A 22,909-nucleotide genomic window follows, 5' to 3' on the forward strand; every position below is an offset into this window, starting at 1 on the left:
CCTCTGACACTGGGCATTTCCCAGGGGCCAAAGCATGGGTGCAGAGTGGACGGCAGGGGTGTAACCAGCAAGTTAACACAAGAGCACCATGTTGATGGGGTCCCCACAAGCAGGCAGCGGCAGTCCTCAGGGTGCAGGGCACTAGGTGGTCAACATGAGGACAATTCTCAGAGGTGACCTGCACCAGCCCTCAGGATCGGAACCTCCAGCCACAGGAGCCGCCGGAGATCCCACCAACGTCCACATCCCGCCCTGGGAATCAAGTTCCCAGCGCTTCCCACCCAGGGAAGCTGACGCTCCGCGCAGGTCCGCGCAGGGAGCAGGTTCCACTGCACGCGCTTCCTCCACGCCCCGCCCCCCCGCACGGCTCCTTGGTTCTTACACTCAGAGGCGAAGCGAGAAACTCAGCTCTTCGCTTGGAAAAAGAAAGAAAGGGCGATCAATCCCTCTGGCAGGCAGATCAGCCCAGCCTCAGAAGGGAAGGTGCAGAGTCAGCACTTGGCCTGCGCCCCTCACCGTCAGCACTTTACGAAAAAACGACACGAGGCAGTTTCACGTGCCACCTGCTCCGAAGTAAGACGTGAAATAGGGGAGTGGTTTCCAGGGGCTCCACTCAGAACGGGTGGGCGGGTTATAAACGGGGGCAAGGGGAGCGAGTACCAATCTCAATGAGACCCGTACCCTGAAATCCTGCATTTACGGAGCAGACTGTGTTCACCAACTGTGGGATAAAAGTGCTGACCAGCAAAACAGCACAGCAACCCCAGGACCTCACCTGGGGACCCTAAAGCAACCGCATCAACTCAGCCCAACTCCAGAGCATGAGCGACTAATTACAGGGAAGGACGTGGGTGAATTCTGAAAAAAATCGAAAAGCTCCGATGTCAGGGTAGGAGGGTAGAGGGCACACGAGGGCCGTCCGCATCCACCCACCTCACACATCAAGGGCGTATTCCTTTCCTTGCTATCTCACATTTTTAGAAAGAGCGGTTTACAGGGAAGCAGGGTTTCTGAGCAATCACGCCTCACCATCTCCTGAATCTGTTTTCTTCACTCACCCTCTGGATCCCTTTTCTCTACCGAAGATCACTGAACCACAGAAAATGCCAGAGGGAGGCCACCCACAAAAGGCCAACCCACAGCTCGCATCAGAGGGTGATCTTTGCGAGAGACAAAGCTGCAATCTCCCATTGATTTCTCTTCTCCTTTGCGATTGCAATTTTAAAACTTGGTTCAGGAAAGGTAATCAGTCAGTTCTGTACGTAGTAGCGTTCCCACTAAGGCAGGCAGGGAGGCGGAGGGGAGGACAAAGGGAGAAGCAGCGGTTCTTCCTTCTGCCCCTGGGACACGGGACTGAGGGCCAAGTGGGAGGCAGTAGGGAGAGGAAGGTCACGGCCGCCCTGGCCCTCCCCACCTTGTTCCGGAGCCGGTCATTCTCGTCGCGGCAGAGGGAGAACTGCCTCTTCCACTGCTCCACGCTGGCCGCCGAGTCCTGCAGTGCCGTGGTCAGCCGGGCGTTGCTCTCCCGCAGGGTCTGCAGTTCGATCTCCCATTTCTTTACGTTGGCGGCGCTGCCGGGCGGGGGCCAGGCGGTGACCGGGAGGGTGGGTGCCGTCCACCCGGCTGCCCTGGGGAGGGGGGACCCAACCACCCCCTCAGCCCATGCCTCGGGGCCACACCCTCTCCCACCGGTGGCCTGGAGGTGAGAACCACGTGCTGAGCGGGCCTGGCACCTCCCTTTAGTGGGAACATGCTGCCTTGTTGGGTGATTTTCTCAAGGCATCACTTTAGAAGAGAACAGAATTCTCAGAGAAGGAAGAGATGAAACTTAGAATGAACTCAGCCATAAAAAAGAATGAAATCATGCCATTTGCAGCAACATGGATGCAACTAGAGATTATCATACTAAGTAAGTCAGACAGAGACAAATGCCATATGATATCAGTCTTATGTGGAGTCTAAAATATGACACAAATGAACTTATCTATGAAGCAGAAACAGGCTCACAAACATAAGAGAACAGACTTGTGGTTGCCAAGGGGGAAGGGGCTGAGGGAGAGATGGATTGGGAGTTTGGGGTTAGTAGATGCAACCTATTATATACATAATGGATAAACAACAAGGTCCTACTGTATAGCACACGGAACTATATTCAACGTCCTGGGATAAACCATAATGGAAAAGAATATAAAAAAGAATTATATGTATATATGTATAACTGAGTCACTTTGCTGTACAGCAGAAATTAACACAATATTGTGAATCAACTCTACTTCAATTAAAAAAAAAAAGGAAACTAAGAATGAAGCCACAGACTGTGGTAGAGACCCCTCCCCCGTCTGCTCCCTACTGACCCCTGGCCGCAGGACTGTTCTCTCCTGCCCCATGTCCGTTCCTTCCTGAAATGAGCCTCAGGGATGTAGGTTCTGAAGTGCTGGGGCGGACCCTGGGCCCTCTGACACTCTCATGAAAGCTGCGGACCCTTTCAACAAGCTCCTGACACCCCCTCTCTGGAGCCCAACAACCCCAGGTTTAAACAAACAGCCTGGGTCCAGATTTGAGAGCTGAGGACTTGAGGACAGAGGAGACAGGGGCTGGGAGTCCCCTGAGGGCAGAACTGGGGTTCTAACCGCAGCACGTGTGAGGGAGCCCTGGCGTGAGGGAGCCCTGGCCGACCCTAGGTCACCTCAGGTCCGAGGGACGCCTCCACGTTATCACCAAACCACATGATAATCCTCTGTGATCAGTGAAGTTTGAAAAAACAAACTGGAATCAGGTTCCCCTCAGTTGCCGCTCCCATTCAACGCTTCTTTTGTTTCCTTGTTTTGGAGACCAGTGTTCACTGCAGCACTATTTACAATAGCCAGGACATGGAAGCAACCTACATGTCCATCGACAGAGGAATGGATAAAGAAGATGTGGTACATACAGACAATGGAATATTAGCCATTAAAAGGAACAAAATTGGATCATTTGTAGAGACGAGGATGGACCTTGAGACTGTCATACAGAGTGAAATAAGTCAGAATGAGAAAAACAAATATCACATAATATCGCTTATATGTGGAATCTAGAAAAATGGTAGAGATGAACTTATTTGCAAAGCAGAAATAGAGACACAGACGTAGAGAACAAACGTATGGTTATCAAGGGGGTAAGGGTGGCAGGGTGGGATGAACTGGGAGATTGGGACTGACACACATACACTACTATGTATAAAATAGATAGCTAATGAGAACCTGCTGTATGCCATAGGGACCACTACTCAATGCTGTATGGTGACCTAAATGGGAAGGAAATCTAAAAAAGAGGAGATATATGTATAGTTGATTCACTGTGCTGTACAGCAGAAACTAACACAACATTGTAAAGCAACTAAACTCCAATAAAAATTAATTAAAAAAAAAAACACCACCTCAGACTTAGCCACTCTGAAAAAAAAAAAAGAAAGTTTTTGGCTTCTAATCAATACTGCCTGGCTGAGGAGAGTTCTGTCTCTAAAGGCTTCTTTTTTTTTTTTTTTTTAACTTTTAAAAAAGTAAATACAACTGTATTTTAATAATCTGCATTATCTTTCATCCACCTCAAGGTCCTAGAACTGTGATTGGAAAATATATACTTTTGGTTTCAAACACCACAGACTGAAAACATAGCAAAATATTATTATGTGATTAATTTCAGAGTTAATGATTGAGCTGATTTCGGGAAATGGCTTCACACCCATTCCTGTAATTCACTCGTCCATTCAACTGGGATTTAAAAACATTTATTTTTAGGGGTGGAATGTTTTCATCCAGGCAGCCCACTGTGACTCAACCAAAAATAGTCCTCATGATCACCTGATGAGTAAAAGAGGCTGGTCACAGTTTTGTCCTGTGAAGTACCTGACAAAACCCAGGGTCCAAAGAAGGTGGCTGGATCTAAGGGTCCTATGTTCTTTCTGGAATTCCTAGGTCAGATCACAGGAATTAAGCTCCACGCACTGGTCAGGCCAGCTGGGTTGCAGAGGTGGGTGCCTCTGGGAAGATTTACCAGCCATGTGACCTTGGGCAAGGACTCACTGTACCACCTGGGACTCAGTTTCCTTACCTGTAAAATGGGGGAATTAATATGATAGAGTTCTTAAACGGGGCAGGTCTGAGGAAAGCAGCTTCTCAGCCACAGAGAGGCTGGGGGAAGCCGGCCGAGTCCCCTGCCAGGTGAGCAGAATGACCCCCAAAGACAGCAGTTCTGAAGGTGATCATGGGGCCAGACTTACACCGTGAGGCCCAGCCTAGCCTTTGGGAAACAGGCCACATTCTCAAGATATGAAAACACAAGCACAGCTAGTATAGTCATTAAAAGTTAAAATCTTGTTGATATCGTTATGGGGGTTGTGTTAAATTTGTAGATCAATTTAAGGGAAATTGATACTTTTTAAAATAGTGAGGCTTCCTACCACTTCCCAATAGACTTTTTCTATTTGTTGAATTACTCACGTATGGCCCTCAAAATCATTTGAGTTTTCTTCACAAAGATCCTGTACATTTCTTAAGTTTATTCCCATGTATTTTATGGTTCTAGTTCATATTGTAAAGGAAATCTCTTCTTCAAATATATAGTCTAGGTGATGTTTGTTTGTATATAGAAAAGCTACTGATTTTTGTGAGATTTTAATTTCAAGATAGTTTCTTAGGTTTTAATGTTTTTCAGTGTTATCATATATGAATAAATGATAAATTTGGCTTCTCAAAAACCAAAACAGGGGGCTTCCCTGGTGGCGCAGTGGTTGAGAATCTGCCTGCCAATGCAGAGGACGCGGGTTCAAGCCCTGGTCTGGGAAGATCCCACATGCCGCGGAGCAACTTGGCCCGTGAGCCACAATTACTGAGCCTGCGCGTCTGGAGCCTGTGCTCGGCAACGAGAGGCCGTGATAGTGAGGCCCGCGCACCGCGATGAAGAGTGGCCCCCGCTTGCCACAACTAGAGAAAGCCCTCGCACAGAAACGACGACCCAACAAAGCCATACATACATACATACATAAATAAAAAGAATGTAAGCAGACAAGAATAGCATTAAAAAAATTTAAAAAAATTAAAAAAAAAAAAAAAAAAAAAAAAAAACCCAAAACAGGGACTTCCCTGGTTGTCCAGTGGTTAAGAATCCATACTCCCAATGCAGGGGGCACGGGTTTGACCCCTGGTTGGGGAACTAAGATCCCGCATGCCGCATGGCACGGGCCACCCCCCCCCCCAAAAAATGAAACGTAAGCACTGGGACGGGGACTTCCCTGGCGGTCCAGTGGTTAGGACTCCACGCTTCCATTGCAGGGGACCCGGGTTCCATCCTTGGCTGGGGAATTAAGATCTCACAGGTCTCACGGTGTGGCAAAAAAGAAAAAAAAAGCACAGGGACACCTCTCTCTTTCTCACACACACACATAGATGCTGATGTGCACAGAGAACAACCATGAAGGCAGCTGGTCTTCCTCTGGCCAGGAGTCAAGACCGGACGCTCTGAGCAGGACCCAGTCTCCTTTCCCAACTTCCTGAAACCCTGCCCAGTAGGAAAGGCTGCAGGAAGTGCTGACCTGGGAGGCAACAGCACCTGGGTTTAAATATGCTCACCTCTGTGTCAGCGCGATCTTCAGCTTGTCGTTCTCAGACTTGAGGTGTGTGTTGGCAGGACCCGCACAAGACGCCTTTTCATCGTCCGTTCCGTTGATGCTGGATGCCTGAGTGGAAGATGGGGTTTCACACCCAGATTCCTGGCCAGACTGAATCACCTGCACACCTTATCGCTCGTCCTCACAGCGGAAGCAAATCAGGCATAATGAGGAACTGTCTGGTTATGAGTGTGGGAGAACCAACGCATCCAACCAGAATGCAGCAAAGACTGACAAGTCCACAGACTAATAACAAGACTATCCCTGGAGACTCCACTTGGAGTCCAGACGGCCTGTGCATTTTACCCACAGGACAGCATACAGGGCCGTTATGCAGAACCTTTTCACTCAAACTTTACAGGTAAACCTAACAAGCCCGGATACCTGATCTCCTTAAATAACACAGGACAGAAGCCACAGATTAAAAGAGGTGGAGGGTTTAGGGGACTTCCCTGGCGGTCCAGTGGTTAAGACGCCGTGCTTCCACTGCAGGGGGCGCGGGTTCAATCCCTTGTTGGGGAACTAAGATCCCACATGCTGCAGGGCACGGCCAAAAGAAAAAAAAAAAGAAAAAGAAAGGGGGGAGGAGGGTTTTATAATAAGAAACAGTGAATGAGTTAAGAGAAAAAGTATAAGAAGACGAGATGACTTAAAAATCCCAGGGCTACAGAGAGATGAACACACTCATTTGAAAAAAAAAAACCAGGAATCAGATATGGGTGTCTGCGACTATTTAGCAATGTTATGAATATTCTGAAATGTTTTCTGTAATAAACCATACTACGTGGAGGTGAAACCTCATCTGGTCTTGGATAAGATCTTAGAAAGATTTTATTTAGCCTCCAAGAAGAATAAAGGCAAAGGAAAGACATGAAGGGAATGACGTATGACTAAATTTCTACATCGCAAAAAAGTGCCATAAACTATATCAGAATGTAAGCAACAATGTGGGGGAAATATTTGCAATGCATACTAAAAACAAAAATGCTAATACCTTTCCTATACTAAAAAACTCTTAGAGTCCTCAACTTTTAGAGAGACGCTCTGAAATATTTATGGATGAAATGATGTCTGGGACTGGCTTTAAAATAAAGACGGAGGGAGAGGGGGGTGTAGATGAAACAACTGGTCATAAAGTCCTAATTGTTAAAGCTGACCTATGGGTCCATGGGGGTTCATTTACCCAGTTCTGCCTAGTTTTGTATATATTCAAAACTAGCCATGTTAAGAATAAAGTTCTTGGAAATGAACACAAAAAAGCGGAAAAGATATGCAATTGACATTTACAGAAGAAGAAATACATAGAATTAATAAACAAAAAAATTCAATCTCACTAGTAAAGAAATACAAAATGAAAAAAGCCAATAAAATACATTCTTCTTCTGTCAAATCAACAAAGCTTTGTTGGGGAGGGAACGGGAGGGAAAAACGCTCTCATTCACTGCTGGTGGGAGTCTCAATTGTACATTTCTGTAGGGATGTTTGCAGTGTGTGTCAAAAGCTCTCAAAACGTCCTACCCCTTGCTGGGAAAACTGGACAGCCACATGTAAAAGAATGAAATTAGAACACTCCCTAACACCATACACAAAAATAAACTCCAAATGGATTAAAGACCTAACTGTAAGACCAGACACTATAATACTCTTCGAGGAAAACATAGGAAGAACACTCCGTGACATAAATCACAGCAAGATCCTTTTTGACCCACCTCCTAGAGAAATGGAAATAAAAACAAAAATAAACAAATGGGACCTAATGAAACTTAAACATTTTTGCACGGCAAAGGAAACCATAAACAAGATGAGAAGACAACCCTCAGAATGGGAGAAAATATTTGCAAGTGAAGCAACTGACAAAGGATTAATCTCCAAAATTTACAAGCAGCTCATGTAGCTCAATATCAAAAAAACAAACAACCCAATCCAAAAATGGGCAGAAGACCTAAATAGACATTTCTCCAGAGAAGACATACAGATGGCCAAGAAGCACATGTAAAGCTGCTCAACATCACTAATTATTAGAGAAATGCAAATCAAAATTACAATGAGGTATCACCTCACACCAGTTAGAATGGGCATCATCAGAAAAGCTACAAACAACAAATGCCGGAGAGGGTGTGGAGAAAAGGGAACCCTCTTGCACTGTTGGTGGGAATGTAAATTGATACAGCCACTATGGAGAACAGTACGGAGGTTCCTTAAAAAACTAAAAATAGAATTACTATATGACCCAGCAATCCCACTACTGGGCATATACCCAGAGAAAACCATAATTCAAAAAGACACATGCAACCCAGTGTTCACTGCAGCACTATTTACAGTAGCCAGGTCATGGAAGCAACCTAAATGCCCATTGACAGACGAATGGATAAAGAAGATGTGGTACATATATACTATGGAACATTACTCAGCCATAAAAAGGAACGAAATTGGGTCATTTGTAGAGACGTGGATGGATCTAGAGACTGTCATACAGAGTGAAGTAAGTGAGAAAGAGAAAAACAAATATCGTATATTAACACATATATATGGAACCTAGAACAATGGTACAGATGAACCAGTTTGCAGGGCAGAAATAGAGACACAGATGTGGAGAACAAACACATGGACACTAAGGGGGGAAAGTGGTGGGGGTGGTGGTGGTGGGATGAATTGGGAGATTGGGATTGACATGTATACACTAATATGTATAGAATGGATAACTAATAAGAACCTGCTGTATAAAAAATAAATAAAATAAAATCCAAAAAAAAACAATTGTTGACCAGAAAAAAAAAAAAAATTCCTACCCTTAACCCAATACTTATCACTTCAAGAATTTATCCTGCAGAAACCATCAAATGCACAAAAGGTGTGCAAGAATGCTTAGCGCGGTGTTATTTATATTAATGAAAAATTAGAAACAACATAGATGTCCCACATTATAGGAGGTTAATGGAATAAGTTGTGATACAAACAAACACTGGAATACTATCTAGCCATTAAAATAGTTTTGAAAAGGGATATTTGAAAACACAAGGAAAGGATCATAACAAATAAGTTTTTTAAAAAAATATTAAAAAGAATAACACAAAAATATACTGGAAAGCTATATTAGGAAGAAACACACCAAAACATTAACAAAATATCTTTGGTAACTCTTATTGTATAATAATCTTAGCATTCGAAAAAAAAAAAAAAAAACCACAGAGAAAGTCCTTAGACTATGGACCATTTCAAGTGCCCAATTTTACAGATCCTCAGCTATTACTCAGTACAATAATTAGTATACTAAATTAACAGTATCATTTAGATGTTATTAAAGATTATTTACAAAGATTCAGGAAAGTTCCTGTCCACTTGAAGTCTAATACACATTCATTTCCATAAATCCATAGGGGCATCTTTTATAGGATTCAGCTTCAGCTATTGCTGACGGCCCAGTCTAGGGTGTTAATCTTGACCGCTCAGGATGCCCATGCCTCCTGTTCTCTTTCCACAAGCTTCCCCGACATCCATCCATGGCTGTCCTGGCCTGGCCATTCTCCACCCCACAGCCTCCTCTCCGATCTTCCTGCCCTCAGCTCCTCCCTGACTTCTTCACCACCCGCATGCAACCCTCATGTCAATTCCTGATCAGTAGCCATAAAACATCTCCAATGCCTTCCCACTATCCAACAATAAATAATTAAGTAAGAATGATCCACTAATGAAGAATTCCAGGTCCTCCACAGTACCTCCAAGTGCATCTCTGTTCCTCCCACTGTGCACCTCACCGCCAGGCAGGCAGACCCCTGGCTGCCTTGCATTTACATCATGCTTATCCCTAATCCCAGACCCCAGCTCCTACGTCTCGTCAGGTCTCCCTTTCCCTGTCTCTCTACACATAACTCTGTCACTAGGTCAAGGTTTCCACCTACCACTACACACCCCAATCTAGACGTCAGGAAGGCAGGCATTTTTATTTCAGGTTAAAATAGGTCCCTTTTAGTCAATTATCACACTTTTAAGTAGACAGATAACTCAGTTCCTGGCAAAGCCACATTTACGTTGGCTAAACCAGAGCTGTTGGAATACCACCTCCCACCTGACTTTGTTATAATAGGGAGACAGACGAGGACTCTCTGGCATCGATCAAGTTTTCTCTGTCATGGGCACAGGCACCTGCATTTGTCCATGAGCATCCTTCATGCAGACCTCACCTCCCAACACAGAAAGAAAACACTTCACCTTGGCATTGGTTTTTGAACTGTGACCAGAGGACATCCCAGACCAGGGACATGCATTAACTCTAATCTCATCAAACATTTTCCATCCAAAATCTATCACCACATCCTGAAAAATTCAAGAGTCTCTTACATGTCACATTCATCTCACTGTGAGCAGGCTAATAGTTGAAACAGTTTTCAAAATGCCCTACTGCAAAAATTTCCTATTTCTTGTCAAAAGTGACAAGGAACAAAGAGTCTCAATCACTGATCACACTCATTCATTTTACGGACAAATTACTTACTTGGGAATGATTGCTCGAGGTCTCGATTTTCTCCTGGGATTTGTCTCTGGCTAGTCTGGCAGCTTCTTTCACCTCCTGGAATTTCTCTGCAAACTGAACGTGAAGAAGAATTATTAGGGCTTTCCTTAACCTTACACATGGCTGATATTCAGAACCTACCTTTATTATTTTGCATTCATTTTAAGCCAATAAACTCTGTATAAAACCATAAGAAAGATTTTATTTGAGATTAAAAAGAAATGAATATAATGAATGCTTTTTCCAAAAAAACCCACTATTGGCCAAGGTCAGATCTGAATGAATTTCTAAGATACTGAAGCTAGATTTGGTGGCGAAATATTAAAAACACATACCTCTGGCTAACAGCACCTAATACAAATGCAACAAAAGAAATTTAGCTATAGCGCAAAAGGAATCCATGAAAAACTTCATAATCCCTATTGAAAGATCCAAGAACTCTTAAAAGTCAATGTCATGAAAAACAAAAACATCCAAAAAGTTGAGAAGGAACAGTCCTAGATTTTAAAAGTCTAAGATATAAAATAGCAAAATGCAACGTGTAGCCTAGGACTGAGTCCTCTTTTGAACAGACCAAGTAGAAGACTTCTGGGCAACAAGGAGGGAAATGTGAGCATGGACTGGATAAGATGACACCAAGGAGTTACTTTTTTTTTTTTAAGTAAATAAATAAACCTTTTTATTTATTTATTTATTTACTTATTTATTTATTTATTTATGGCTGCTTTGGGTTTTCGTTGCTGCGCACGGGCTTTCTCTAGCTGCGGCAAGTGGGGGCTACTCTTCATTGCGGTGCGCCATCTTCTCATTGCAGTGGCTTCTCTTGTTGCGGAGCACGGGCTCTAGGCACATGGGCTTCAGTAGTTGTGGCGCATGGGCTCAGTAGTTGTGGCTTGCGGGCCCTAGAGCATGCAGGCTTCAGTAGTTACAGCGCTCAGGCTCAGTAGTTGTGGCGCATGGGCTTTGTTGCTCCACGGAATGTGGGATCTTCCCAGACCAGGACTCGAACCCGTGTCCCCCACATTGGCAGGTGGATTCTTAACCACTGCGCCACCAGGGAAGTCCAGGAGTTATTATTAATTTTGTTAGAAGTGCTGATGATGTTGTGGTTGTTGGGAAATGTGATTCTTTAGAGATCGACACTGAAGTATTTAGGTGTGAAATGTCTCAATGTCTGTAATTTACTTTAGAGTACTTCAGCAACAATAAAAACAGATGAAGCAATGTGGCACAGTGTTCACTGTTAAATCTACGTGATGCGCATATGGCTGTCCATTATACTATGCTCTCTGCTTTCAAAAATGTTCTAATATTTTCTTTTTTTTAGTTTTAAATTTATTTATTTATTTATTTTTGGCTGTGTTGGGTCTTCGTTTCTGTGCGAGGGCTTTCTCTAGTTGCGGAAAGCGGGGGCCACTCTTCATTGCGGTGCGCGGGCCTCTCACGATCGCGGCCTCTCTTGTTGCGGAGCACAGGCTCCAGACGCGCAGGGTCAGTAGTTGTGGCTCACGGGCCTAATTGCTTCGCGGCCTGTGGGATCTTCCCAGACCAGGGCTCGAACCCACGTCCCCTGCATTGGCAGGCAGATTCTCAACCACTGAGCCACCAGGGAAGCCCCTAATATTTTCTTAAAAGAAAAAAATTCTTAAAATCCCAGGGCAATCATATCAATCACTGCTTTATAGTCACTGACAAGGCAACTGATTTTAATCAGCCAATACATTGTTTGAACAGAGAACATCCTGTGATAGCTAATGCTGACATCACACAGCAAGAGAGAGCCAAATGTTGCTGAGAAACGAAAAACAGCTGGCCAAGTGGCAAGGCCACCAACAATTCTGTGGCTTTTGCTGAGAACTCTATTTCGGAGCACAGGCCGCCCTCTGAGTGCTTCACAAAGCCAACAACAGCTGTCTGCTTTGGGAAACCTTGCCGGGTGATAGCCGTTGGTCAACCAAGCACCCAGTGGAGGCAGAGAAGGTCAGCGTGGCAACGCTGGCCTGTGTTGCTCCCACAGGCCTGTAAATAAAGCCACAGCTACAGGGCTTCACTTAACCAACCCAGAGCTGTCAGAGAAAAATCACATTACCTGTTGCTTAAAAGACATGAGGTCTAGCAAGGATGGACAAAGCACCCACCTTCCTTTTAGGGGACCCGTAAGTAAAAATATCATGTCATGAACTCCTTGACGGCAGGGTCCACGCTTTTCCTCTTTGCACCCTCCCCTGACACCTGGCAGAGAGCAGGCACAAATAAGTTTGTTCAGTGAATGAATGAGCTCTGGGTTCCAGATTTGCACACCTCTGCCCACTTGAAAAAAAAAATCATGTCAAAGTACAGGCCGAACCTAAGGACCTAGGAAGGTACTGTGGTAAGTGTCTGGGACTATTCTGCCCCATCTTTCTGCTTCCTAAGCTTAACTGATTGGATCAACCTAGGAACTAGATAGAGCATCACTTGGAATATGAACATTATCGCGGAAGAGATTTTGTGCAGGCACCATAAAGGCCTTTCAATCTTATTAAGACATTAAAAGATGCAACTTTTAAAAGGTATGATCTTAAATGTTTTTGTGCCCTACTATCAAATAAAAGTCAAACGTGATTTGAAGAAAACGGTAATGCATGTGGTTCTCAGTAAACACACCTGCTAATGGAGTCTCCCCATGCTGTGCTTAGGAAGGTGGGGCTGGCTGTCTCCCACAAGCATCTCAATTCACCAGGCTCCCAAACCAAAAGCACTGTTCTTTACAGACCGTCCTTGTGCCTGTCAGGGTCTCTTTCTCTCAGGGTCTTATTCGAAGTTGCTTGTAAACTAGATTGGACATGGCATCAGCCAGGGTCATGCTTATTCAGTCAACAAACATGGTCTGAGCACGACTCACACCTTCAGCAAACAAAAATTTTCACCGTGAGCTGGGCCATGCCCTAAGTTAGGTGCTGGGGTGTGAACACTGTGGTAGTATCAGATAGAGGGCAAGACTTGGGTAGCAGGAGATAGTGGCAAACAAGTCAGTAAATAAAGCCCTGCTGGGCTTTGATAGAACAAGTTGCCTCTGGATGGAGCTTGGGGGCCTCCATTCTGTCTGTCTCCTCCTACCTGACCCTGAACATCTGGGATGACCCTCAGCTCAACTCCTGGAGACTCAGCCCAGAGCACAAACCTTCAGTTCCAATGGGCCCTTCTCTCTTTGTCCCCTGACACCCATCATGGTGGCCCCTCCAGGTGTCCCACAGTTTTGTCTTGGGTGGGCCTACTTAGTACCCTCTACCCCTAGACCCTCAGCATAGGCACATCTACAAGGTAAGGAGTTTAATGGCTTCTTAACACACGTTCTCTTGTTTGCTCCTCTCCATCCTCTGTAGGACAGGAATTCTTTTTTTTTTCTTAATATTTATTTTACTTATTTATTTGGTTGTGCCGGGTCTTAGTTGTGGCAAGCGGGCTCCTTAGTTGCGGCAGGCAGGCTCCTTAGTTGTGGCATGCTCACTCTTAGTTGCGGCACACATGTGGGATCTAGTTCCCTGACCAGGGATCGAACACTGCATTGGGAGTGCGGAGTCTTAACCACTGTGCCATCAGGGAAGTCCCTAGGATGGGAATTCTTATGTATAGTTTCCTGAAAAGAAAATAGAGTCTTAGAGAGGTTAAAATTTGCCCATGGTCACATGGCTAGTAAATAATAAACCTGAACTTGAGCCCATATCTGATTTCCACACAATCATCCACACATCCAGTTACTTTCGCGTGCTTATAAGAATGCCAAGAGTCTTGCCCACAGCAGTTGCTAAACATTTATTGATTGGATTTTCCATTTGCAAAGAGATGCCCTTACCTTAAAATAGAATTGTACTCACTTCCTCTTTAAAAGAAAATTCTAAAAGCTTTAACTCCAAAACAGGCCATGGGAACCTTTAAGGCAAAGACAAGGCCTGAGGATTAGAATAGCAGATACAGAATAAGGGGCCCGGGCGACAAGTTCTGATTTTACAGCTCTCCTCAGCTTCACTATTTAGCTGTTCTCTTTCTCAGTTACAAAAGGGAGGCAAGGAACAACTGTCACACATATGTCAAAACACACATCCTTATAGGACCTCAAGGTGACAGTGCTACTACACAGGCAGACCTCACTTTATCGCATTTCACAGATAACCGTGCTTTTTACAAATTGAAGGCTGGTGGCAACCCTGCATCAAGCAAGTCTATCGGCACCATTTTTCCAACAGTATTTGCTCACTTCGTGTCTCTGTGTCACTAATTCTCACAGTGTTTCAAACTTTCATGGTGATCTGCCATCAGTGATCTTTGCTGTTACTAAAATTCAGTGAAGGCTCAGATAATGGTTAGCAATTATTAGCCACAACGTATTTTTTTAATTTAGGTATGTACATTGTTATTTTAGACATAATGCTAGTGCACACTTAATGGACTACAGTATAGTGTAAACATAACTTTTACACGCACTGCGAAGCCAAAAAATTTGTGTGACTTGCTTTATTGCAAGATTTGCTTTATTGCGGTGGTCTGGAGCCAAATTCACAATATCTCCAAGGCATGCCTATGAACAGTAACAGCCTAGAACATCTCAAAAAAGGGGAAAAAAGGACATGTATTCTCGACTCCTAGGGATGAGATAAGACACTCGGTTAGAATGTACAGTCTTACTATGCACTCACAGCTACCCTGAGGTCCTCTTACTACTGTCAGTATACAAATGGGGCACAGATGGGTTTCGAAACTGGCCAAGGTCACACTGGGACTGAACACAGGCCATGTGAAGCCAGTGCTGGACACTCCGGGGTCCTATGATTTACCTGCTTAACTGCTACCTTAGCTAAGATGCCCAACTCTGACACTTATCAGCCTTTCAAATGCAGGCAAATGAACTGCTCTGCACCTTGGTTTCTTCATCTATGAAACGTGGATACTAATACAACCTCCATGGATCACATGGGGCTTTGCTGGGTGTAGGATAGGGGTTCAACAGAGAGAAGCACAGCTTCTCTGGCCTTGATTGGACTTAAACCACGAACTTTGGTAAAAGAATGCCGCAAAAGGGTGAATTCATGCATTCAAAAATATTAACTAGTTATCTCTATGCGCTAGGGACTGTGCTGGGTACACTGAAATACCCAAGAAAGACTTGGTTCCTGTGCTCAAAGGAATTCTGAGTCTGTAGAGGATTTCGTTTTATATTCATATGGGTGAGAATCAAAAGAATTTTTATCAGAAAATAAGCTTAAAATGTAATGAAGTAGGATAAGCCCTATCAGATACATTTTAGGTAAATAAATAATCATTTAAAAAGAGGTGGCATTATGGGAATAGGCCCTACCATTTATATAAAAATTAGCTATGACAAAGGAGGAATCATAAATTAATGGAGAAAATTATTCAAAAATATGATTGAGATAATTTTGGTAAACTGAGGGGAAATGAATTTAAATCCTTACACAAACCAGTAGCATGATAAATCAATGATGGGTTAAAGGGGTAAGTATTTTTTTTTAAATCTGGATGCAAGCAGAGTTGAACATTCATCAGACTTCTGCTTGAGGGGTGAGAGGGTAATTTTCTAAACTTGTAAGAAACAAAAGAAAATCATAAAAGTGACAGACTTGACTGCCTAACAATTCAAAGCTTTTGAATATAAAAAGAAAAAAAAAACTAAATCAGAAGGGAAACAACAGCCTGGGGGAAATATCTATAGCTAGGCCAGTACAACAGAAAAAGGGCCATTATCTTTAGTATAGAAAGAGTTTGTACAAATTGAAAAGGAAAATATGAAAACCCCAATAGATAAATGGCAAAATTCAGGAATAAAAAACATAACAAGTAAACAATTTATAGAGAAGATCGTTCAGCCTTGCTGGAAATGCAAAGCAAAATAATGAGGCACCATTCTTTGCCTGCTGAATTAGCAAACGCTAAAAACAATTATAATATCCTGTGCTGGCAAAGGTATTCCTGGCAGCATTGTGACTGGTACAGCCCCACTGAGAAGCAATTTGGAAATATGTATCGTAAGTGAGAAAAAAATGTTCCTACCCACTGACCTAGTGAGATCACTTTTGGGAAACTATTCTTCAAAAATAATTGGAAATATGAAAAAAATAAGGCCTTCAATATAAAGATGTTAATCCTCGCATTATCTACAATCATGAAAAACTGGAAGCAATCCAGGGAGCCCTGGGAGAAGGATGGGAGGTTTCCACTCACAGCCTCCAACTGTTGGAATGAAAGCAGTCCTCACTGAGCGAGGTGACAGATGACCGTCCTTTGGTGAAAAAGCCCCTCTCTCCAAGTCTTAAGCTTTCTCATATTTCCCCCCTTATTATAAAAAAAGCGCACATGCTTGTACATTTAGTAAGTATAATTTAGGAAAAAATATCTTTTTAAAACCTATAGTCCCATCACCCAGAGATAAGCACTAACCACATAAACTCTTGATTTTTTCCTATCTGTATACATGCATCCACTACACATATTCCTTAAAAAATAGAACGCGGTACATCTGCTTTTATAGCTACTTTTGATATTAACAATATGACAATATTTCCATGCACTTACATGATCTTCTATTACATTACCTGAATTGCTGCACAATATCACCCTGAAGGATATACTGGAGTTTATTTAACTAATTTCCTATGGCTGGACATTTAGGCTGGTGTTTTTGTCTTTTTGTTTTTGCTATTATAAATGATGCTGCAAGGAAAATTCTTGTAGCTAATTCTCTGGACACAGTTACAATTATTTCCTTAGAATAGATTCCTATAAATAAAACTCATGGATCAAAGGACGTGTCAAACCACAAATGTTTCTTAATATATGCCAAATTCTCATGTCTTTACTTATTAGGATCATTTTCTATAGTTTTTAAATGTGTGGTAATAATTTTGTAATCAAAATCATCATCATCATCATATTATGACAGAAAATGAAAGACTATTGTTTTATTTCATTTGTGACATTTTTTGGCCTTGGTCTTTGAAGACCCTAGGGCAGACGCTACCTATTTGCTTATTCAAAATCCATTTCTTGGGCGTCCCTGGTGGCGCAGTGGTTGAGAATCTGCCTGCCAATGCAGGGGACACGGGTTCGAGCCCTGGTCTGGGAAGATCCCACATGCCGCGGAGCAACTAGGCCCGTAAGCCACAATTACTGAGCCTGCGCGTCTGGAGCTTGTGCTCCGCAACAAGAGAGGTCGCGATAGTGAGAGGCCCTCGCACCGCGATGAAGAGTGGCCCCCGCTTGCCGCAACTAGAGAGAGCCCTCGCACAGAAACGAAGACCCAACACAGCCATAAATTTAAAAAAAAAAAAATCCATTTCTTCTTTTCCTTTAGCTCAACAGAATCTCAATTTGTCTAGAGCAGGACATTTCCCAGGTGGTAGAGAATGAGAACTGATCTAAGCTGATCACGGTAAGACATTTGTCTGCCTCTTTTTTTTTTTTTTTCCTGAAGGTGGGTGTGGGAGGGTGGCCTAGGGACCCAAGACTGATAACAGTATCCCAAAAAGAAATCTGCCAAGGGAGTTTACAGGGATGGTTGTGGTACCACCCTCCTGCCACAAATGCAGATGTGATGGATAGAGCTTAAGAAGCCATTTTATCACCATGAGGAAAAGGACAGTCAAAGAAACCAAACACACAGAGCCCTACACCCAATATCATGGAGCCACTGTACTAATGCTGGCAACTGCCTGCCTTAGGACTTCTCTTTTGTATGAAAAGCATAAGCCCTCTTTGTTACTTGCAGCCAAAAACATTCTAACTAAAACATATCAAAAGAATGATCAATATCCCCCACTGAAAGAAAAATTAGCCTTTTAAATCACAAAGGTAGGAGATAGGGCAATGCTCTCACAACTACACTGAGTTAATGAAGTGAGCATAAGAACACAAATTTGAATTTGAAATGACATAACTGAAAAGGGTCAAAAGCAAATGCCACGTATGGGTCAGGGTTTAGATGGATCAATCACAGAGCACTAGCAACTCCACCCTGGATCACTCCCCTTCGTGGCAGAATGTGTTTCCTTCTGCCTGCAATGAATGAGATGGAGACAAACATCTCAGGGTCATATGCCAGAAACCATCTAAACTTTAACAACTGGTTTATTCTTACACTTGGTTCTCCTTCCTTTGATCTCTTCAGAAGCCCTTCCTTTTGTCAGAACACGTAAGTCGCTTTTCAACATTCTTCAGTAGGCTGAGGCGTTATGCCCTCTCCAGCGGGTGGACAGAGTCCCAGCTTACCTCTGGGAAAATGCAGCTCCTGTTATTTTGGAAAGCCTATATAAAGAGCAGAAAGTGTCCCTGTAATACTTTCTGGATTTTGGTGTGAAGTGGTCCTTATAAAGGGAGCAGTAAAGACAAAGGTATCTACCTATTTTCCTCCTGGGGGGGGTAAAAAGAGAAGTGTGTATAAAGTGTTCTTAAATGAAAACATCCACACTGGTGTCCCTTTTTCTAGCCTATTTATAGTGTTTGATTACCAATTCCCCTTTCAGGTCTGTGGGCGGCTGCTCTGTGAAGTCGAGAATATTCAGCCACAGCTGTCCTCTCAGCAACACACCTCGGGAACCCGTTAGGCCCTAGGTCCTCTGTGCTAACTAATTGCCACTTGTCGAGACTGCCAGCCTCACATCATGGTAATTTATCAGTGTGTGGTTAATCGTTCCCTTCAAAGGGGAGGGGAGAAGTTGATTTGAAACATTCTGAACAAAGGAGACATCTGAGGGCTTCTTTGATACGGCTTTGTGACAATGGCAGGTCACAGTCACAAAGCAGGACTCCAACGCCGCTGGAGGAGACCGGGTAACTCGGGAAGACAGGGCACTCCCCTTTAATGATAGGACATTTTCTTCCGTCTGGGAAAAATTAGAAGTGGCCACACCTGGAAGCAGGCGCAGCCCAGGGTCTCTTCAGTTCTCAGGGACACAAATAATGGAACTTTAGCAACTTGTTCTCATTTTTGTTCTGAGTTCTCCCTCCTTTCAATTCTTTTCATTGATACGCTACCCCTTTATCCTTCCTAGCTACTTTGAGTCCTCCAAAGATTGAAGAAATTGTTCCAGGCAGTTGAGAGTAACCCTCAAACCATCCTGGGCTTCTGTGAAGAACTCCAGCCCTGGGTGGGATCAGGGGCAGTTGAGCCAAGGTGGGCCCAGCCAGGACCCTGTCGCTGACAGAAGCCCCCCATCTGACCCTGCCCAGAAGTCTGAGGCTTCCAGGCCTATCAGTCTGGATATGAGACACTTGGCAGGGGAGGCATTGCTCCCACCACCCCTCTTCTCCCAACCAGGCACTTCTTCAGAGGGAAAAGGCATGCAATCCCCAAGAGCCACTTCAGACAGAGGTTCTGGTTAATTATTCTTTCAACAAATCACCATCATACTTGCTTCCACTTTATAGAAATTCACTCTGATCCTCACAGCACCTATTCCTCTTCCTCATTTCAGACAATGGCATCACATCAGCCATCCATCACCACCCCAGTCTTTGCCTCCCACATCGACTCACCGAGTTCCACCAGTTTAGCTCCTCAGTATTTCTTAAATCTCTCCAACTCTTACACAAGCCCTCATCATCTCTGATCTGGACTAACACAAGCTAATAATCTGTCTTGATGCCAGAAAAAAATCCACCTAAAATGCAAATCTGATCATTTTCTTTCTTGGCTTAAAATCTTTCACAGGCCATGGGATATAGTCCAGAAACTCTGGCATGACACAGAAGGCCTTCCAACAGCTGGCCTCTATCAGCCTTACCCACCCCCAAAACCTGGGCACCCTGTTAACAGTGAACTGTTTGCAGCTTCCCTCACACAGTGTCAGGATTTTGCTTGTGCTCCTCCCGTTGTCCGGAGGATGATGGAAAAGGGAAATCCTCCCTGTGGCACGACGTGGAACATCTCACTGTCCGGTGTGCACAGGAGAGGTGACCTGGAGTTGGAGTCTACACTGAACCCTGGGGAAATGGTTAAGGGCCTAGCTGCATGGGAGGGATTGGGAAGAAACCAAGTTGGAGGGGTAGTGACAAAGAGATCTGGGAAATGGCTACAACAATGGGCCCAAATCGAACCAGAGCCTGGAGATATTCACGTTCCCCATGAATGCTTGCAATGGACTGAAAGTCTGTGTCTCCCTCAAATTCATATGTGGCAATCCTAACCCTCAGTGTGATGGACTAGGAGGTGGAGCCTTTGGGAGGTGACTGGGTCATAAGGATGGAGCCCTCATGGATGGGAATAATGCCCTTATAAAAAAGACCGCAGAGAGCATTCTAGCCCTCTTTTCATCAAGTGAGAACACAATGAAAAGCTGACAGTCTGCAACCTGGAAGAGGACCTTCACCTGACTTGACCATGCTGGCTCCCTGATCTCAGACTCCAGCCTCCAGAACTATGAGAGGCTGTCCACAGCAAAGGAATCCATAAACAAGACAAAAAGACAATCCTCAGAATGGGAGAAAATATTTGCAAACGAAGCAACTGACAAAGGATTAATCTCCAAAATATACAAACAGCTCATGCAGCTCAATATCAAGAAAAAAAAAAAAAAAAAAAAAGGGCAGAGACGTAAATAGACATTTCTCCAAAGAAGACATACAGATGGCCAAGAGGCACATGAAAAGATGCTCAACATCACTAATTATTAGAGAAATGCAAATCAAAACTACAGTGAGGTATCACCTCACACCAGTCAGAATGGCCATCATCAAAAAATCTACAAACAATAAATGCTGGAAAGGGTATGGAGAAAAGGGAACCCTCTTGCACTGTTGGTGGGAATGTAAATTGATACAGCCACTATAGAGAACAGTATGGAGGTTTCTTAAAAAACTAAAAATAGAACTACCATATGACCCAGCAATCCCATTACTGGGCATATACCCTGAGAAAACCATAATTCAAAAAGACACATGCACCCTAATGTTCATTGCAGCACTATTTACAATAGCCAGGACATGGAAGCAACCTAAATGTCCATCTACAGAGGAATGGATAAAGAAGATGTGGTACATATATACAATGCAACATTACTCAGCCATAAAAAGGACTGAAATTGGGTCATTTGTAGAGACGTGGATGGACCTAGAGACTGTCATACAGAGTGAAGTAAGAAAGAGAAAGACAAATATCATATATTAACGCATATATGTGGAATCTAGAAAAATGGTATAGATGATCTTATACCATTTTTATGCAAAGCAGAAACCGAGGCACAGACGTAGAGAACAAATGTATGGATACCGAGGGGGAAAGGGGGGGTGGGAGGAACTGAGAGATTGGGATTGACATATACACACTATTGATACTATGTATAAAATAGATAACTAATGAGGACCTACTGTATAGCACAGGGAACTCTACTCAATGCTCTGTGGTGACCTAAATGGGAAGGAAATCCAAAAAAGAGGGGATATATGTATACGTATAGCTGATTCACTTTGCTGTACAGCAGAAACTAACACAACATTGTAAAGCAACTATACTCCAATAAAAATTAATTATAAAAAAAAAAGAACTGTGAGAGGCTGTTGCTTAAATACCTAGTCTATGGTATTTTGTTATAATAGCTTGAACAGACCAAGACAAGGCTCTTCTGAATCCTCCCCCCTCCAGCAAAAAGAATCCTTAGAACTAGGCGCAGGAAGGCTGCTCTATGGATACCTAGTCATTCTCTTCCCCAGGCAGCCTGGCACTTGCTCAAAATGCTTGTGGACACACTGGCCTTGGTGCCAGGGAGAGAATGTGGTGTGGCCTTGACAATACCTACTCCTGACTTCAGGTGGTGTGGCCACCCTGACTTCTGGCCCCGTTGAGTATCAATGCCAACAGCAGTGACCCACCCTGAGGCCCTGATTCTGCATCACACTTCTAAGTGACCAGCCAGCTCCCTGGTGGAAAGCTGATTACGCTGGGCCCTTCCTCTAGAGCACACGGTAATTTACCCTCACCAGGACAGACGTTTACCATGAACTGTCATGCCTCCCGGCCCCCCGACCCGCAGACTTACTTAATGCCTTCTGTACTACACAGCACCACCTCCAACCAACCAACCAACTTCTCTGCAAATGAAATGAAGCAAGGTCTACTCGCCACAGGATTCTTGATCCTCCCACAAACCTTATCAGCAGAAGCAGCAGGCCTTCCAGAACTCTGCTGTGCTGCCTGCTAGAACACCACATCTTGCAGAGCTGTGGGACGTGATGCTTCTCCTCAGAGCCGCAGTCCAGGGACTGAGGGATCAGGGATGGAGGTGACATCTCCCATGTTTATACCCCATGAGCTACCCTTAAGATTTCTGCTTCCTGCCCCATGCTGCTGAGCCCTGGCGATCTGGAGATTTTAGTACCCAGGAAAGAATGCTTGTACGAGTGGGTGGCATAAGAGGATGTGTGGCGTGCCACCAGGCCATTTTGGGTTTCTTGGGCTTCTAGGGAACAGCATCCTCATAGGTGGGGATGCAGAGGAGGACAGACTGTGGGGTACCCTTCCTTAGGGGGCTTGTTTGTGGCTGGGTCTGTGGGCTGGAGGCCTCCTTAGAAATGTGTATGTGTGTGTATGCGGTGTACACACACACATGCACACACACTGGACAAATGAAAGGTGCATTTAGCAAGTTCCTGCCAGGGTGGCTTCCTGATTCATCTTAATGCCCCTGTGAAAATAGTCTTTAGTGTACACAGGGAACCCAAGCAACCAAGTCTGTACTAAGCAGCTCTGTCATTTCCCCAGGCGTCTG

At 44.0% G+C, this 22,909-nt stretch overlaps 1 protein-coding gene across 11 annotated transcripts in view; it reads right to left on the reverse strand.

The window, feature by feature from the left end:
- Window positions 1-22,909, reverse strand: part of HOMER2 (homer scaffold protein 2) — a 96,658-nt gene that overhangs the window by 9,183 nt on the left and 64,566 nt on the right. For 9 of the 11 annotated variants that reach the window (XM_082388516.1, XM_082388513.1, XM_082388519.1 and 6 more), the window contains 3 exons: window positions 10,137-10,229; window positions 5,607-5,713; window positions 1,415-1,628 (listed from right to left, as the gene is read on the reverse strand). In XM_082388516.1, coding sequence (XP_082244642.1) covers window positions 1,415-1,628; window positions 5,607-5,713; window positions 10,137-10,229 — 414 coding nt within the window. The remainder of the gene's footprint in view (window positions 1-1,414; window positions 1,629-5,606; window positions 5,714-10,136; window positions 10,230-22,909) is intronic. The other 2 variants (XM_082388517.1, XR_014243486.1) reach the window with 2 other exon arrangements.

This window comes from Balaenoptera borealis, assembly GCF_965194805.1.
Source record: "Balaenoptera borealis genome assembly, chromosome: 3".
NCBI classification, from domain to species: domain Eukaryota; kingdom Metazoa; phylum Chordata; class Mammalia; order Artiodactyla; family Balaenopteridae; genus Balaenoptera; species Balaenoptera borealis.